Below are 13451 nucleotides of genomic sequence, written 5' to 3'. Positions count from 1 at the left end.
AAAATTGTACTTCATTGTACTTCATCAAAAATTAAGAACTTCTATTTGAAAACTGTGAAGAGAACGAAAAGATAAACCACAAACTGGAAGCAAATATTTGTGAGTCACATCGCTGAAAAAGGATTTGTATCCAGAATATGTAAAGCCCTCAAACTCTACAATAAGGAAACAAATAACCCAATTTTTTTAAATGGCCTTGCAATTTGGACACTTCACCAAAGATTTACAGATGACAGATGGTAAGCAAACACATGAAAAAAATGCTCAATATCATTAGCCACTGGGAAAATGCAAATGAAAAGCAATGAGATACCACTATATCCCCTCCCCAACGAAGGAATGCCTAAGGGAAAAAAAGGAAACAAAAACTAAAAATACCAACTGCATATGTGGATATGCAACATATGGAGCTCTCATATATTTCTTTGGAAATGCAAAATGATACTGTCTCTTTGGAAAACAGTTTGGCAGTTTCTTATTGAAATCAAACATACACATCACATGGCTTAGCAATCCTACTTCTAGGTATTTTCTCAAGGAAAATGAAAACATATGTTCACACAGAAACATGTGCACAAATGTTTGTAATGACTTGATTTGTAATAAACAACCTTGGAAATAACTCAAATGTTCCGCAACAGGAGAATGGATGAACAGACTGCATTATATCCATACAATGGAATACTACTCAACAATCACAAGAAATAAACCACTGATACACATAACAAGATGGATGCAATTTGAATGCCTATGCTAAATCAAACAAGCCAGATTCAAGATGCTGCAAACTATGATTTCCACATAACCTTTCAAAAAAGGCAAATCTATAGAGACGGTGGTTGCCAGGTGTTAAGTATGGGGAAGTAGTCGACACTAGAGGTTACAATGGGGAAATCTGCCAGAGAAATAAAAGTATTCTGTATTTTGCTTGCTGTTGGCTGCACTACTGTATGTGCTTATCAAAAGAGAACTACACACTAAATTGGGTGAATTGTATTCAATGTAAATTATATCTCATTTTTAAAGTATATATGTAAACTTTTATCATTTTATATATGTTATTGAATTTTATAAATTTTTAATATAATTTTTTAAATGTAACTTTAAAAAAGCCAAATTCTGAAATGCAGCATAGCCATTTAATATGTGAAACTCTAATGATAGCAGGCTAATACTTGGTGTCCTAAACAATGTTGAAATATACAGAGGAGAAAGGATATTAAATGTTTTATTAAAGTTACCATTATTCCTATCTAACTAGGAAAGACCAATTCCAGTTTTCTCCACACATTGGATGTGATTGTTCTTGTCTATTCCACCTCCTTGTAGACAGCACTGAGAACTTCAGATGACAGACTATTTTGGACCTTATCCATGGAGATTCTGATTCAGCAGGTCTGGGGCAAGGCCTGGCAATAGGGTTTTTACATGGTTCCCCAGATGGTTCTGCTATACAGGAAGTGCCACCCAAATGGTATAGCTTGATGCTAGAGGGTAGAAGGTCACACATCGTCCAGCCCAGCTCACTAGGGCAAAAGTCAAGATAAAGTTTGAGAGCTCAGGCCAGAGCTCAAAACAGCTCCTTTACTAGATAGAGCTATTCTGTTAGCTAATCACACAGAAAAAGAAAAGGGTAGGGAGAAGGAAAGGGAAAGAAAAAAAGAAGGGTGAGGAAAAGAGACAAATGCTGTCAGTGTCAGTACTTTCATATACAATATTAACAGTATATTCCAGGGTGGTCAGAGTTATCCCCAGATCACTAATGAAAAAACTCTCACCTGAGGCTTGGAGAGATTTTTATAAGCACAATAATATACATACACATATTAAGAAATATCCAGGCCAGGCGGGGTGGCTCACACCTGTAATCCCAGCACTTTGGGAGGCCAAGGCGGGCAGATCACGAGGTCAGGAGATCGAGACCATCCTGGGCTAACACAGTGAAACCCCGTCTCTACTAAAAAAATACCAAAAAAATTAGCTGGCGTGGTGGCAGGCACCTGTAGGCCCAGCTACTCGGGAGGCTGAGGCAGGAGAATGGCGTGAACCCAGGAGGCGGTGCAGTGAGCGGAGATCACGCCACTGCATTCCAGCCTGGGCGACAGAGCGAGACTCCATCTCAAAAAAAAAAGGAAATATACACCAGGGAAAGGGTATAATCACATTATTCTGTTCCATTTTCACCTCCTCTCACAAGCATTATTGCCAAGTAACTCTTATTTTCCACTGGAAATACATTGAATTTGTTAGTTCAAAAAAGTCTTTCCCAAAGCACTTTCCTTATACTTACTTTGAAGAGAAAGCTCTCAGCATGATAATGGATGGTATGTATGTCCACTTCACTTCCTAACCCTAACAAATACCAGTTTGTCATTGTATCTTCGTTCATTATGAGGCCATGGAGATTCCCAAAAATCTTTCCATTAATAGCTTTAAAAGGGTGATAAGAAAATAACCTTTGGTTAATTAAAATATAAGCTGATTTTTTAAATGTTTCCAGAAGATCTTTAGGTCACTGATATTTTCATCTGTCTAGTAAACATGTAACAATCTCACTCACCCCTAGCAGTGTCCCACCATTCTAGACCCAAAATTCAGATTACTGAGAAATCCTTCTACAAAGAGAGCGAGAACAAAGAAATAGCAGTTTTAAAGCCATATCTTGGTGGCAGTGTTTTGTTTTTTCAGCATAATCTCTTTATGAAGGAAATTACAGGCTCATTGGAGAGGTAGCCAGATTTATACCACTCTACAGAGAATAAACTGAGGCATAAACAAGTTTATATAAATCAAAATTGAGTGACTTAGAAGCTATTTTCTTAATACTTCACTTGTTGAGAATCGTTTAAGCCTGGTTGAACCTCCGAAAATAAAAGAGAACTCCACACAGGCTGAGCTCGTGACCAAACAATGACCAAAGCAAACTGAGTTTACATGATGGTGACGTCCACTCCTCCGCTGTCTACTGACTTTTGATTCTGTGCATTGTGGCACAACCAAATGACCTGCATTCATTAAAAATGGAGACCATACTAAAAAATCTTCAGGAGAAGAAAGCAAAACTGGTAGGGGAAAAAGTAGCTGAATGGGAATCAGGCTACTATATTCTAATCTATATTAATACTAGCTTTGTGACCTTGGGCAAGGCCTATCTTTTTGTGCACTTTGGTCAAAAATAGCTGTTGGTGAGAAACTGGATGTGTCAATTCAAACACATTATTCCCACCAACAAACTACCTTACATAATACAGAATTAAGTAACACAGATACATTAAAACAGAAATTTGATGATAGTGTTTCGTATCCCAGAGACAAACCTGGCCCTTAAATTTAATCAAATGGAAGTTATGGTATATTCTTATAAAAATATGACAATAAGCCATTATTTGTTTTTAAAGGATTACTTCACAGTCTTAGAGCTTAGAGATTCCAGCATTCAAAAATACATGTCCCTACAAGTTGGTTCAAAGCCTCAATGACTTCATTGCCAGCCAATCAGTGGCTAGGCTGGTTCAGTCTGAACGAAAGCATTAGAGGACTTTCTTCAGTCCAGGTGCCCCTGGGAAGGGGGAAAGGCTCAGAGAAGGATGCTGGGAGCCTCCTACATTTACAGAAATCCTATAAGCTTATCTCAACATAGGCTTCTTCTCTTTAAACTTTGGATATACCATGCATTCTGTTGCTTTCCTCAAAATCATCAGTGCGCTTAAAATCTCGTGGATCTTTGTTGAGATACTTCTTAATATTGTCATCCAGATACCAGGATTCATTCTCATTAAATACCAAAAACAAGAGAGCAAATTCATAATCAATGTCACTTCTTCTTCCTTTTTCATTCAGTACTCCTTTTCGGCATGTAATCAGAGGACCCATCAAACCACTATACGTATCCTGGAAGAAAAATAAACCGAGTTAAAAGAGCCATTAAGTAATTTAATAATATTTCATTCCACCTGCCACCATTCTAGTATAGGGTCATAATACCTCACCCTGGACTAGAAATTGATTCCTCTCTCGGCTGTGATTCACCCCACCTCCAGACCATCCTGTTGAACACCATCACAGTAATCTTTATACTCTCGTATCTAGAAGTCTTCAGTGATTTTCCATGGCCTGCAGAATTAAATATAAATCCTTGCAGGTCCGTGAGCCCTCCATGTGCTCCCCTAATGAACTTGTCTGGCTTAGGCTACCTCTTGATTTACTACTGGACCCCTTATGATAGCCAAATGGGACTCTCAACATGTCCCAAACACTCCCTCTACTTCCCTATTTTCAGCTGTGCTCATAATGCTCTTTCTTCCTAGACTCTCCTTCCAAAACCTTCTATAGTACTTTAGTCTGCCACTCCTACAGAATTCACCAGATTCAGAGCTCTATTACAGTTACAAGTGTGGACATGTATTATTTCCCCCACAAAGTTGTAAGTTTCTTCAAGACAGGAGTATCAGCCGGGCGCGGTGGTTCAAGCCTGTAATCCCAGCACTTTGGGAGGCCGAGACAGGCGGATCACGAGGTCAGGAGATCCAGACCACCTTGGCTAACACGGTGAAACCCCGTCTCTACTAAAAAATACAAAAAACTAGTCGGGCGAGGTGGCGGACGCTTGTAGTCCCAGCTACTCGGGAGGCTGAGGCAGGAGAATGACGTGAACCCGGGAGGCGGAGCTTGCAGTGAGCTGAGATCCGACCACTGCACTCCAGCCTGGGCTACAGAGCGAGACTCTGTCTCAAAAAAAAAAAAAGAGAGAGGAGTATCTGCATCTCTCATAGTATTGGGTGGGGTCATTTGCACATCACAAGTGCTCAATAAATATTTGTTGTGATGCATAAAATAATAAATAAATATGGATTTTCCCATAATTCTCATATGTAAGTTTATTTATTCAAGTGCCTTGTATATCTGTCTCTGAACTCTAGAACCGTCCAGTACAACTCAAGGACATTAACACAAGCCATCTAATACCTAAGAGGGAGGTTAAGATAATCCCTCCTTTTTCTTCTTTAATAGGCAAAGCTTACATTTTACATCAGGTAACAGCTTTAGATTGGACTTTGGTTTATGGCATGTAATTAAAGACTGTGGTTGTTTTACACATACATATCTGGCTCAAATTCAATATTGAATCTTTGCCTTTTATTTCAAAGTTAGATCATTAATCATTCAAATAGTTTTGTAGTTTCAGTTACTATGTTTAAAGTGAACTTTCTTTTCCTAAGCCCTAGTAGCCCTGGTAATGCATTTAAAATGAACAGATTTCACACATCCAAAACCATACATAAATTGTATTCTAAGTTATATTTATTTTATTGTTATGTATTTACATATCCTCTTTTGCTTCAAACCTTTTATCTTTTGAAGTTCTAAATTTGGTAACTGAAACATCGGGATTTTGTTTTTATCCCCCATACTTTAAGTCAAGGGTCAGCAAACTTTTTTTTTGTTTGTTTGGAAAAAAAAATCACCAGATAGTAAATATTTTTGACTTTGTGGGCCATACAGTCTGTTGCAGCTACTCAGGTCAACCACTGACAATGTAAACGTAAATCCAGCATGGCTAGATTTGGTAAATGGGCCATAGTGTGAGACCCTTTGCTCTTAATCATTACACGCTTTCACATATACCAACCCAAGCCGTGATGAACTTTCATCCAGATTATTTTAGTCAACTTTCATCCAGATTATTTTAAACCTTTTGGTTGCTCTCTCCACCTTACCTTCACAAAGTTTACTGTTGAATAGTAAACCCATGGAATACAATTGGGATCGGAAGGCCCTGGACCAGATCTTTTAGGGATATTCCATCTATAAGTTTTTACTTCTCCTGTAATAAATGAAATGGAAAAAAATTATTAGAATTACCTGTGTTTCAGATGATTTATCTGAAGAAATACAAGCAGGTCTTTATATATTTCATTAAAGTTTATTGCTGGAGAGAATTACTCATTCATTACAAATGTTCTTATTAAACTCCCATCTCGATTTCTACTATTTCAAAATGAAATGGCAGATTTGTCATGTCAGGCTCCAGCCTTCCCTCTAGTTTCCCTTTTTTATTGTCAACTGGTGTGTATTCAGGAAATAAGAACATTTTATACCTTACTGTTTTTCCTCCTTAAATGTTGTATCTTCTTCCCAAGAACCGTCTTTGAGCACATCTTAGTCATCAAGGACCTCTGCCTTGACCTCTTATGGGAGTCACCAGGGATATTTGTAAGCTCTTGCTGCTCAGGTCTCACCCCAGACCAGTGAAATTGGAGAGTCTGGGGTCTAGGACTCTGGTGCTAGTGTTTTTTAAAGCTTCTCAAGTGGGCAGATGAGATTTGGTGAGAACCAGAATCAGAGAGACGTAGTTCCAAATCTCAACCCTATGACTTCCTTTTTCCTACATTTGACAAGCTACTTAACTTCACTAACCTTTAGTATCCTCATCTGTAAAGTGGGTTGGTCATCATAGTTTTCTAATTGTTGTGAGGATTAAATGAAATAATGTAATTAAATACACAGGATAATGCTTCATTTTGAAGGCAGTTAATGTGTTAATTTTTATGTTTACTACAGTAGTCCCCCTTTATCTAGGAGGAATACATTCCAAGACCTCCAGGGGTTGCTTGAAACCACAGAGAGTGCCATACCTATATATACTATGTGTTTTCCTATACATGCATACCTATAATTAATTTATAAATTAGGCACAGTAAGAGATTGACAATAATAAAATATGACAATTATAACAGTACACTATAATAAAAGCTATGTGAATGTAGTCTCTCACTCTCAAAATATCTTTTTATAGTCTCTAATTGAAGTTATCTCAAAATTTCTTAATATTTTCAGACCAAGTTTGATTCAGGTAACTGAAACCAAGGAAAGCAAAACCGTGATAAGGGGGAGCTACTATAAGAACAACTATGGAGACAGTAAAAAGATCAGTGGTTGTCAGGGGTTAAGGAAGAGGAAAAAACAAACACCAGAGAACAGAGAATGTTTAGGGCAGTGAAACTATTCTTTATAGGACTACAATGGTAGATACATGTTGTTGTGCATTTGTCAAAACCCTTAGAGTGTATACACCAAGACTGAACCCTAATGTAAATTATAGGCTTCAGGGGATGTGTCAATGTAGGTTAATCAGTTACAACAAATGTACCACTCTGGTGGGGGATGTTGATAATGGGGTTCCTAATGGAGGTTCCTAACGGAGCCCTAGAAATTCCTAAACATTTGGTCATTGGATGAATGATGATCTCATACCAGAGTGACTAGATGATGTCTGAAACACATTGACATTAAGATGAGCTCTTTAAGACCCCTCTGAGGTCAGAAGAGAGTTGACTCCAGTGCTCTTCTTCAAGATGGAGCAGACCTCTGACGCAACTTACCTGGTTTTGTCATGGGCACTTGGAATTGCTTTCCACTATCCATCTCCTCCACACCCTGGGCTGAGATGGAGTAGGGCCTACTGGCTTTGTTCTTAAATATGATCAGGATGGTGTCGCCCACCTCGGCATGAATCATTGGGCCTAAAGGCAAAACACAGGACTGTGTGCATTATTATTGCTCTTTCAACATTAGTGTAATTTAAATATAGGCAGTAGTGAGCCAAATAAAATAGTTTGGCTTTAGTTGTTTTTCTGAGAAAGGCATATATAAATCTACTTTGTTTTAGAGAGCAACATTATGTGGTATTAAATATCATGTAGTCTTTAGCAATAGTTAAATTCTGCCTCCTTCATTTATTAGAGGGGCCTTGGGTAAGTGATGTAATCTGTCTGAGTTTCAGTTTCCTCATCTCTAACATTGGTTTAGTAATAACTTTCATGTGGGATTATAGTAAGAATTGAATAAGATAATGTATGTGAAAGTGTTTACTTCAGTGCACTGATACACCATAAGTACTCAGTAAATGCTTAACTTTTTACTACTGAGAAATCATCTCCAGGAAAAGCCATATCCACATGATATGGTGACTTTCAGTTGTAATCTCCCTGTGTATAACCTTTGATAAGTCTGAAATTATTCATTATCTGGTAAATGGATGATAATAATAATGAAGATCCAATGAAATGTGTATAAAAGGAATTTGAAGGATTAGAGTGAAATAAAATCATTTATGTATTAATTTATGATTAATACAGTGACTTCATGAATGCACGTCTAACTCTGTTTCTCAATATTTGTTTACCCAAGGAGACAAGCACTCTTCAGCTCCTCTGGTGTGTGCATTTCTGTTGGAAGCAACCAGGCTGTGTGCCAATGGAGATGAGCCTACACCTGGCTGAGAGGGTCTGTAGCAGCATGACTTGTGCACTGCTTCATGGTGAGTAGACTCCCATTTCAGGAGTGCTTGATCCCTATGGCTCTCTCTTGGGTATTTGGTGCATTCTACATTCACAGGGAGATACACTCACAGTTGGTGGTCTGGCCACACATATCAATTCCTTGCTGATTCAAGCCATGGTTTTAATTGCTTTTCTGAGAAAGGTATATGTAAATCTAAAATTTGTTGGACTGTTATTATTTTCAATTTTCTCTCAATTTCTTAAAACATAAATACATTTAATTAAAATAAATAAATAAAATTTTCTTAAAATATTTAACATGAATCAGGAAGTTCTAAAAAGCACTCATTTTTTCCCCTTAATGGCAAAATTAGAAAAGAAAACCCGAAGGCAAGTGGACTGGGCTGAAAAAAAGAAGAAAACGCTTTGCATGTTCTTAAACAGTACATTTGGTTATAGTTAGAAACAAGTGCCTATGTATGCATATGTTAAAATCATTATTTGTGTACTCATTACCACCTGAATTGCACATGCCTTGCTATACTGGTTGGTAAGAGCAAATGACTACTGATGAGTAAGAGCGAATGGGTACTGATTCAGAGCCTGAGAGGTCACTATCAGGGAATAGTAATGAACTGAAGTGTGCCTGCCATGCGCCCAGTTTGAGGAACCCAAGCCTCTCCCTGAGCCGCAGAAAATGAGTAAATGGGCCTCACATTCCTCTGGCTGAAGTGCTGATGGGCTTGCCTCTCATAAAGTCAACTCATTTGTGTCATTTTGCTGAGAAGAACCAAACCAAAGAGCCTTAGAGGCACACCTCAAACCCCTCAGCAGGACCAGCACCTCAGCGTCTTTAAAGCTCTGTCAACATCACAGCTCAAATGAATGAATGTTTCGATCAGGGCTGACTCACTCATTTGATGAGACAAACAAGCTTATCTGTGAACGTTAGTAGACTGTGGAAGTGTGGGGTCTACTACACCTCCACATGTATTACATGGATGGAGCATTTAATTTAATAATTTATCAAGCTAGGAGTTGTGGGGCCTTATTCTAATGTTGGAAAGCCCTGTGTAAGACCATACTGTTTATATAAGTTACCTTGTGTATTAAAAAGTGGGCAGGATTTCCAAAAGTCCCTTAGATTTACCCTCTGCTTTAAGGTCTTATCCCCAAGATGGGGTCAGAGGTGACTTCCCATGAAGAAAAGTGGAGAAGGAAAGCAGGAATAGCTTATCTCATTGCCAGGTCCGGCAGCTCAGGTTCTGAGAAGGCCATGAATAAGGGCCTCCTAAACTGAGAGGGATCTCTCAGGAAGGAGAAAGCCAGACCTTTCTCCCTTGGCCCCATCTCACATAGGAGCTCTTCTTTTGTCATAAATATGTTCATGGTATGTTGCAATAGCACTGTGCATGGATAACCCAGGACCTTAAGAAGTTATGGAAACATTCTGCCTGCTGTTCTGACACATCAAACTATTTCAAATTAAAACTTCCTAGCTCAGTATAGGGGTTGGAAAGAAGCTTTAGGGTATCATACACTAGTTAGACTGCCCCAACGTCATGGATTCCTATTTGTGTGTTATCTGGTAGCTTATTATGACTATTTTTTGTATGAGTTGAGCACTCAGCACACTCCCCGATAATGGTAGAGCAGGAAAATATTGCACTTGGAGGAATGCAGTCAAGCTACTCTGTTTCTTCTATCCTTTCTCAGCCACAAGTCTAACAGAACACATGAGTGTGTGTGCATGCACATGCTTGGGGCTGATAGTGCACGCCTGAAATCTGTGCCATACCCAGGAGTTCTAAGTGCTCCTCTCGTGGTGGTCGGGCTTTGATCTCCACAAATTCTCCATCCGTGTATTCCCTGTAAACCACCTTCTTGTACTGAGAGCCAATCCAATTTTCAGTGCGGTTCATAAATATATCTCCATGTCTGAAAATCAGAAGCATCAGAAATTAAAGTTGTCAGAAAGCAGAAAAGCTTTGAGCGCTTCTAAGTGATTCAGGGGTACTCTGGAGAAGTGCTCCCCAAACCTGGCTGTGATCAAATGCTCCCTGGGGAGCTGGCCTTTTGCACCAGACTTTCTGGGAGTGAGGCCAGGAATCTGCACTTTAAAGCTCCTTGAGTTCTGATATGGGCAGCCCAGCACCAGTTCATGGCCCACCCTTGGAAATCACTATTGTAATCTTCTGCTAAGCACTGAGTAGGGCCAACCTCAGAGACTCCTAAGGATCCTTTGAGGTTGCACCTCTCTTCTGGGACCATCTAACCTTACATACATGCATCTGCTTGTGTGTGTCATCACACACACTCTCTCTCACACACACACACACACATCCACCCTCTACCACCCTGAGTTTCTCCAGATTTCATTTGCATCTTTCTGTACATGGTAATGCTTTTCCACTTTGAAAGATCTCAAGAAGGACTATAGTCATATGTTGTGCATACACCCATATACAAATATAGATAGATACAGTTGATACTTGTTCTTCACCCTAGTTATGTTCTAGAAAGTCATTTTGATAACTGGACTAATAAAGACTGAACCATTGTTCCTAGGGGAAATATAGGGTTAAGTTCCTGCAAACCTCTGGTCATAATATTTTCATCAATTGATCAACATATGACCTTGTTTTATGTCTGTTTCTTTTTGAAGACACATTATTTAATATATATTGCTGAGCTCAACAGCATTAACACTGTTGAGCTCATTAACACTGAGCTCAACAGCCAACAGTGCTATAACTCATGCAAGAACAAAGTACCTCTCACATGTATAAGGCACATCAGAGGCTTCTTGCACTCAGGACACGGCTTCATCACTCTGCTAAGGGGGGCATTCTAAACAGTGAAAGCACCAACATAAAGCACACAAGTGCAAAAAACATGGCACTAAATAGTCTGAAAACAAGGACATTTGTTTACAGTATAAGAGCCGAAACAAGAAGGCAGAGAGACTCCTTGTTTGACCTCAGCTGAAAATGTGTACGTCAGGCAACATAAAATTTTGCCACTCTACATGTACCTTCAAATGACCACAAAAATGTCACAGGAATTGATTTTGGGGTTAAAAATAAATTTTAGCAAGTAGGCAAATTTGCAAAAGCAGAATCTACAAATAATGAGGATAGACTGTATGTGTACCGTACATGTATAGTACATTTCATCTATTGCCAAGACAGATCATCACAAAAGACAGATTTTCAAAATCTATTAATTTTATCTCTAAAATACAGTGAGACCTACCCCTTCCATCTCCTTCCACTGAGGGAGCTTGCATTCTCATCTCAGCCACATGTATCACTTACCTATCTTGGGTGGAATTATTCCTAACCATTCTGCCTGCGACCTGTACTCCTCCTTGCCCTCTATTCTCCTCACTGCAGTCAGAGGGATCCTAAGCTATACATTTAATCACGTTGATTTTAAGCATTTTTATGATTTCCCACTGCCAAACTCCTCAATTTGACTCTCAAGCCTCACTATCTGCCTTTGCCACCTCCTGAGCCTCATTTCCCATCACTGGCCCCCTCCGCTCTGTGCTCTGGTCATTCTAAACATTCACTCTCTTGAACATGATGTGCTCTCCCTCACCTCCAGGCCTTTACACAGGTTGTTCCCTCTGCCACGAACATGCTTCCTTCCTCCTCAAGTGAACTACTCTTCATGTCCCAACTCAAAGACTACTTCCTCCCAGAAGCACCCCCTGACTACTGACCTTCTCCCTACCTTTCCTCAAGACAGGGCTGTGTACTTCTGCCATATCTCCTGCCGCACTCTACCCTTCCCCTCTCATAGTGACTGCCTCACTCCATATACTTGTTCTAAAGTCTTACCGTGGACCAGGAATTCTGCGTAGGAAAGGACCTTGTCTATCCTCTACACTGTTTTACCAGCACATTGCACAATGCCTAGCATATAGTAGGTATTTAATAAATGCATGTATACTTCCACCCTAGACTGTATGATTTCCAAGGGAAGAGAACTTTTCTTCTACTTTCATTTTTCAGGAGTCCCAGTTACATGTGGTAGTGACCAGCGCAGACACAACCTGGGAATTTGTAGGGAGCCACACTTGCTAAAGTCCTACGGAGCATGCGCGATCCCACTGAAGAGCCCTGGCAGCGGCGCCTGTGGTACCTTTCCCCTCTTGCGTCCAAGTGCTGCTTTTCGAACTCCCAGTTTTTGTTAGGGGCATAATCCCATTCTACCTCTTCAGCGGCGATGTAAAAAGTTCTTATCATCCCATGTGGCTGCTCAGAAGGGTCCCTGTTGTCACAGCTGTTGACCTCATAGATCTGACCCATGCCTCTCGGGAGGTGGTGCATGGTGGCACAAAACACCTTAAAAATACCTGCAAGAGAAATGGCTCGGCATTGAGTGTGGTGCTCGGTATTTTTGTTGGTGATGTTCTGTTTTTAGCAAACCTGCATATTTTATTCCAAAATAACCAGTTAGGTGGATTTTTAAAATACCAGTCACCTAGTAGTTTAAAATCAGACCCCAAGGGGAATAAATTACTTTGAATATATTTACTTCTGTGGGGAGAAAGATCCTGTCCAAAATTCATTTGTAATAAAAAAAGAAACTTACAATATTGCTACCAAGAAATGACTTCTCTGGGTCTCCCCTATAATAGACACCTATTAGAAGACAGTCTCTCCTGGAAAACCACCAATGACTATCTTAACCCAGCCCAGTTTAAAAACAACTAATTACCGGTAAGATGATTATCCTAGACAAGGTTCAGATTAAGCCACATTTCTGATGAGTGTTTTGCCCTAAAGGATTTCATAAATTCTAAAGTGCAATAAATATGTAAGGTATTATTATCATTAAAGCCAAGTGTATCACTTCATTAAGCCCTTGAGCAAAGAAGTTTCTCATTTCCAGTGGTAGGTCTATATAATGCTAAATGAAAAGGAAACAGAAAACAGAAAATCAATCAACTGAATTTTTCTATATAACACCAACGATCATGTCTGCCAACAATTATGTAATTTTTAGATTGAATTTTCTAGATGCATTGGCATCAGATAGATATCTCTTAACTGAACTCACCATAAAATCACATAAGACAAATAAAATTATTGAAGATATTAACTCTCAATGAAAATATCGGATTAATAACTCTTCCTTCCCTTTCTCTAGTAGCCTCTG

General features: G+C 39.3%; 2 protein-coding genes across 2 annotated transcripts in view; one reads left to right on the top strand and one right to left on the bottom strand.

The window, feature by feature from the left end:
• Positions 1–8665, top strand: part of LOC114672334 (uncharacterized) — a 74471-nt gene extending 65806 nt beyond the window's left edge. Inside the window, exon 4 of the mRNA XM_077964897.1 lies at positions 8191–8665. The gene's annotated coding sequence lies outside the window, so the exon portion shown is untranslated. The remainder of the gene's footprint in view (positions 1–8190) is intronic.
• HEPHL1 (hephaestin like 1) overlaps positions 1–13451 on the bottom strand; it is an 82398-nt gene that overhangs the window by 6069 nt on the left and 62878 nt on the right. Inside the window, exons 12-17 of the mRNA XM_001086917.5 lie at positions 12432–12645; positions 10081–10220; positions 7383–7523; positions 5718–5824; positions 3669–3891; positions 2291–2430 (exon numbers count right to left, since the gene is read on the bottom strand). Of these exons, the coding sequence (XP_001086917.3) occupies positions 2291–2430; positions 3669–3891; positions 5718–5824; positions 7383–7523; positions 10081–10220; positions 12432–12645 (965 nt within the window). The remainder of the gene's footprint in view (positions 1–2290; positions 2431–3668; positions 3892–5717; positions 5825–7382; positions 7524–10080; positions 10221–12431; positions 12646–13451) is intronic.

This window comes from Macaca mulatta, chromosome 14, assembly GCF_049350105.2.
Source record: "Macaca mulatta isolate MMU2019108-1 chromosome 14, T2T-MMU8v2.0, whole genome shotgun sequence".
NCBI classification, from domain to species: Eukaryota; Metazoa; Chordata; class Mammalia; order Primates; family Cercopithecidae; genus Macaca; species Macaca mulatta.
The sequence above is the reverse complement of the archived record's forward strand: the minus strand, read 5'-3'. Positions and strand labels throughout refer to the sequence as shown.